General features: G+C 38.0%; 1 protein-coding gene across 2 annotated transcripts in view; it reads right to left on the bottom strand.

The window, feature by feature from the left end:
• Positions 1–375: 375 nt before the first annotated feature.
• Positions 376–6,283, bottom strand: part of kcnc4 (potassium voltage-gated channel, Shaw-related subfamily, member 4) — a 30,368-nt gene continuing 24,460 nt past the window's right edge. For both annotated transcript variants that reach the window (XM_053236291.1, XM_026922840.3), the window contains exon 5: positions 376–1,925. In XM_053236291.1, coding sequence (XP_053092266.1) covers positions 1,858–1,925 — 68 coding nt within the window. In that variant the 3' untranslated portion in view covers positions 376–1,857. The remainder of the gene's footprint in view (positions 1,926–6,283) is intronic.

The following is a 6,283-nucleotide window of genomic DNA, read 5'->3' as shown; positions in this document are numbered from 1 at the left end:
AGAGATGCAATGAGACAAAGCAGGAGAGAGACAGAGAGAACAAGAGAGCTTAACAATAATTAGAAGGGCTTATTTGTCCTGATTGCTATGGTGACGTGTGTGTACTCTGCTGCATTTGGTGTCTGCATGTGGCCAGATAGAAGAAGGCGTTGGCATGGCTCTAGTTTTACACACGCGAACTACGACAATGTACCAAAATACACACTAGGGTGCAGCTCTTCTCTCTAAACTGCATGAGGAGAAGCTTCATAAGCAGGTTATGGTTTATAAGAAACAGCTTTGTGGATTAGGGAATATTTTATTTAATCATATTCCAGCAGAGGTGCATAGAAACATGCCTACATGATACAAAATGTTAACAGCATCACCAAGACACACATCATACAGTTTTATTAAGAGTTACTGCACGGTACCATACAATTCTATACGAGAAGCCATTTCCCCAAAACACACACAGGTGACTGGGGGAGGCAGCGAAAAAACATAAATACAATAGAAAAAATAATCTCTGTTTATGTTTTATACACAGTTACCATAATATGATATAATGCATTTGTGGCATGGTTATTCTAACTCTATAATATACGCAATGGCCTAACATACTGTGCTACATACAAGTGTGCTTTTATTTACAAACAGTATTTTTATCATTTAAATGTGGGGTTGTATGTTAAAATAAAACTAACATTTGTTTGGTTCATAAACATAAGGCAACTATGGCAGACTAATAAGAAAAAAAGACTAAAAGACTTCTTTCACCTATTTTAGAGACTATACTTTATATATTATATTATTCTGTCCATGTGTCAAAATATGATTTTTTTTTCTTCTTTACATGACAGTAGGCACAGCGAGAACAGAATATAGCACGTATACAGTAAAGGAGGTTTAGGCAGTCCACCAAGGGTGTATACACACACACACATACACACACACACACACACACACACACACACACTGTAATGGTGCTTGGTCCCCTTTCAACCAGTGACATTACAAAAGGATATAGAAAATGAAGTGATAAACTGTTTGGATGCTGGACATTTAGTTTATATCCATAAAATGATACTTTTTAAAATAAAGGTGCATTTTATTTAATCCATAAATAATCCCAATCAACATGTTAAAAGGAGAACAAATGTCTTGAATCAAAATAACTTGGAAATGGCTACTCAAATGTGACTAAGTGACTCAAGTGACTAAGAATTTTCCCAGAAACAAAAGCACCTTCTATAAGCACCTTCTTTAGTTCCAGGGTGTTTTGCTGTCTCTACAGCAAAGCTCTGGCATGATGCTAATCAGATACAGACCTGTTCCAAATGTTATTCTTTAGTCAAAACAAATCCAACCTCCCAATTTGTATCATGAAGAGGTTGAGAATTTATAGAGCTACATCTACTAAATACAAAGATTTCATGAAGTATTTGCCAAACACAGGCTCCTGGATTCCTGCCTTATGCGACTATCAATTGTACTATGCTATTTTTGAAAATATGACACTGAAGTTATACACCTCATCCCTCAAAATGTTGCTGCTCACAAACATGTGAACATTTCAAAATGTCTTCAGATCAAAGAAAATGCATGAGAATGAAGATTTCCGCAATGTGATTACTTCAGATAAGACAACATACAGTACACACAAGTTGGGATGTGCCCAAAATATTAAGTACACTTGTCAAGTTACGCCATACAGAGTGAGGTCATGCAAAGACATGCTGGGATGTACTTTAGAGAAAGGGGACTTGTGTAGTGTGTATGGCTGGGACTGCTGGATGAAAGACTGAAGTCCAACAGACACAAATGGATAGGATCTCTGATGGATAGGATCTCTCCTGTTCATCTAATCATGTCACTTCACGTCATCGTAGTCACTTCTGTCTGGCCGTAGCTGGCTGCGGCTGTAAGGGCGTCTTTGCAGCTCTCTGCATTGGGAAAAAAGCGAACAGTGAATAAGTTAAAGTCTAAGCTTATCTCAGCCATGTAACTATTTTTTTTATGTCTACTGTGATTTTTTTTTCCACTTTATAATCATATAAACAACTGATGGGAATTCCAGCTCAGTTCAGCTTACCCCTAAGAGCCAGCTTTCTCAACTCCAAAACCAGCCAAAGTTTTTTTTTTTTTTCAATAAAATTTTACTCTTTTTGATGAACAAAATAACACTATACTTGGCATTTTGCCTGTTCTAAAAAAATCTATTTAAATAAATGTAAAACCAGCTACATATTTGTACTGACATATCCAGGAAGCATCTCTACATTAATATTATTGTTTCATTAAAGGAGAAGTCAAAGAACATTCCTGTCTAGTTTTTCTCATACTCATTTCCCCAATACACTACGTAATACAACAAGCATCAGTGCAGTCATATCCTCACTCTCACAACATTCTCGTTAGAAGTGGCTATATCCGTTATGCCGTGCCAAACAGTGCAGATGTTGATAAGACTCACTTAATACATTTCTGTCACAGCTGCACTGTAGCAGATTAACACAATATTTATGACAGAGTCATAAATACAGAATACAGATGAATTTTGAGCAAAAGAATCTATTCAGATTTTGCAAGTAAGCGACCAAAGTTCACCAAAAAGAGATGAATTATTTGTGACACATTTGCTGGAAAAGACAGCAGAAGTTTTAGCTAGTTAACTGATTCAACACACACTTTAATGGTCCATTATCACCTATCAACCATAGAAATAACACACACACACACACACACTTTTTTTTTTAAGCATATCACAGCAAGATTTTGTTTGAATAGCTAAGCAGTGTTCTAGGGCCAACCGCCTACATGTATTGATCTAAGAATGTACACAGAGATACACCACTGTTCTGTGATTTAAACCAGACCCCCTCAGATCTCACACACACACCCAGCAGAATCCCACCACACACTGCTGATTAAGGAAGGCTTGCGGCTCACCAACGCTGCTTATGAAAACCTATTAGCAGCAATTAGCGTATTAGAGGGATGTCACTCGGGACCAGGAGAACATCCATAACTCACATCTGCTTGGTGGTGGTGCTGCTGCTGCAGTCAGAGCTGACTGTCTGCTCTGCCACATCATTATACTTCCATCAGAAAGCAGGCAACCTGAAACTGACAGTGCCACTCACACCCAGACGCTAATCAGGCAGGTTATTTATACAGTAGGTGAAAACCAGATGTGAGTTATACAGTCAGCTCTGGAATTATTGGCACCCTTGGTAAAGATGGATAAAGATGTTTATGGAAAAAATGTCTGTGGTTAATTAGCTTAATCTCAATCTAAATCTAACATTTTATTTATTCTATTTTTAAAAAATTTAAATTAAAAAAAACATATTTCACAATTATTGGCACCCCTACAAATTCTTATGTATAAAATGTAACCGAAGCATGTTTCCATGTATATTTTACGTTTTTTAAGTTTACCTGAGTGATTCATAACTCTTAAGCAGTCATCTATGACTTCCTGTTTCCCTGGGGTATAAATATGAGGTAACACAGGGTCAACATTTCATTATTCACTCAACAACATGAGAAAAATTAGAGAATGCGCAAATGAAGTGAAACAAAACAAAACTGTGTTGACCTTCATAAATCAGGCAATGGCTTTAAAAAAAAAAGCTACATGCCTGAACATGCCTATATCCACTGTTAGGGCAATAATCAAGGACTTAAAACAGCCAGAGCTGTAAGGAACCTGCCTGGAAGAGGACACAAGTGTGTTTTTCCCTCATGCATAGTGGGGAGGATGGTTAGAAAGGCAAAAAGGATCACAGTTGGACATCTGCTGAAGATTTGGGCATCACCAAATCTACAATCAGATGCCTCTTCTATGCCAGCAAACTATTCAGAGGCTGTTCCAGAAGAAAGCCTTTCCTCTCATCTAAACACAAACACAAGTACCTAGAGTTCGCTACACACTCCTGGAACAGGGACAGGAACTGGGTTCTCAAGGTGGGTTTGGTGTAAAAAGAATGAGCTTAATTAGGATGCATGATATTTACAACTGTCACAGTTAGATCTCCCAGCAGGATAATGACCCAAAACACATGTCCTTATTAACACAAAATGGTTCAAGGACTACAGAATCAACTGACCTTTCTCCTGACCTTTACTTCTTAGAGAATCTGTGGAATGAGTTGAAGTGCAGAGTCCACAAGTAGAGGACCTAGAAGCTTGGAGGATCTGGAGAGATTCTGTATGAGGAGTGTTCTCATACTCTTCGCTCTGCATTCTCATCTCATTTCATCAAGCATTATAAGAGAAGACTCAACGCTGAGGTTGCACAAAGTATTAAATGCAGTGTCGCTTGTGAAAAAATATTTTAATAAGATTTTTCTTTTCTTAGAATAAATTTATGCTAGATTTTTCTCATATTTTCAGCATGAGATTAAGCTAATTAACCACATAGATATTATTCATGACCTTTTTTATGGTTTTACAAATCTTTCCTAACCATCTTTGCCAATAATTCAGAAGCTGACTGTCACTGTGACATACTGGATTTTCATCATTTCTTGATAGGAAAGAACTAACTGCAATGTCTTCTACATGCTAAAAATCATGGTGGATAGACGAGGATGAGAATGGAAAGTGACTGAGCCACAATTTGGGCTATATTTGAAATACTGATCCTTAATAGTGTAGTTAGTCACTATCACTATCAGGGGCACTGTCATGCTGGAACAGGTTTGGGCTAGGTTTAGGCTTAGCTCCAGTGAAATCTTAATGTTACAGCAAACAAAGACATTCTAGACAATTCTGTGTTTCCAACTTTGTGGCAACAGTTTGGGAAAGGTCCACATATGGGTGTGATGGTCAGATGCCCACATACTTTTGGCCATGGAGTGTATGTATAGGAAAGTGATTCAGTTAAAACAGTTGCTTGGAGATGATGTAAGTATCCCATGGGTGTTTAAGACATGGTGTCAGAAGCTGAGAGAACTATTCCACAAATAGCATATACAGTACTGTGCCTCTATAAGTGCAGTGCACACAGACAAAGGCCATGCAGGAATTTTCACCACCAGAATATTTCCTGAGTTGAGAAAAATGTGGGTGAGTGGTCTAAGTGGAAACAGCGATTCATGCGCTATCATACAGTGACAAAATTATCATTGGAGAATGGAGACGTGCAGGTCAGTGCACTCATCTACTCGACAGGGAAAGAGGCAGAAAACATATTCAAATTATGTGCATTCAACAGCAGGAACACAAAGATAACTGACATAATGATAGACAATTTTGATGAGCATGTTATTCCCAGAAGGAATATAATTTATGAACATGCCTGTTTTCACCAACAGAGAAACAAGGAGTCAGTTTCAGCGTTTGTTAGCGGGATTTACGAGTTCTCAGAACATTGCGACTTCAGAGGGACAAAAGATGAGTATATCCGCCATAGAATTGTTATCAGAGTGAGAGACAAATCAATGTCAGAGAACCTGGCATGCAGGTATGAGCTCATTAAAAGCCAAAATGTTGAAAATGGTGAAACAAGAGGAGAAATAAGATTGTAGATTCTAGAATCTAGGCTAGATTCTCTCAAGGAAAATGTGGTAGAGGCTGTAAGACAAGTACTGACAACAGACAACAAAAAAGCACAACAGAGAAAAATGAACAGAGGGACAGAAAAAAAGTGCAAAAAAGCTGATCATCTCGCAACAGTGTTCTACATAAAAACAGTATAAGAAGTACACGGGAACATACTGAGGATACTGGGTCTGTAATGTACCTAGGCTCAGTTCAGAGTCAATACACACCTGTTTATTCTGCCATGGATAGTCAAAAATTCTCATGGAAGGCAGATTGATTAATTTGAAAATTAACTCTGGAGCAGACGCTACAGTGATATCTAAGGAAAGTTACAAAAGACTGAAAAATAAAGTACCACTGAGCAAAACAATTGTCATACTGAATAGTCCAGGATGCATGTTGCAATGCATGGATCAACTGAAAACAAATCTATGTATGAACAAAACGACATATTGAACTGATGACTACACGGTGAAAGAAGCATGTACAAGAGAAGATCTGATCAAGAAAATAGAATCTGTCAGAGAAAGTGTGTTCTTTGGGACTTATGAAGTGTAAAGAATTAAGATTATGCTCAAAAGCCATAGTGTTCAGGCAGTAGGGACACTATTAGGGAGCCTACCTAAGGTTAAGCAGGAACTGGATAGAATGGAGCAACTGGGTATGATCGAGGAGATCTCAGAGCTCACATTTTGGTGTGTCCCAAGGGTGCCAGTCATAAAGAATGGGGACATCAGGATATGCATTTACT

Source organism: Pangasianodon hypophthalmus, chromosome 8 (assembly GCF_027358585.1).
Source record: "Pangasianodon hypophthalmus isolate fPanHyp1 chromosome 8, fPanHyp1.pri, whole genome shotgun sequence".
NCBI lineage: Eukaryota > Metazoa > Chordata > Actinopteri > Siluriformes > Pangasiidae > Pangasianodon > Pangasianodon hypophthalmus.
This window is presented reverse-complemented; position numbering and strand designations above follow the sequence as displayed.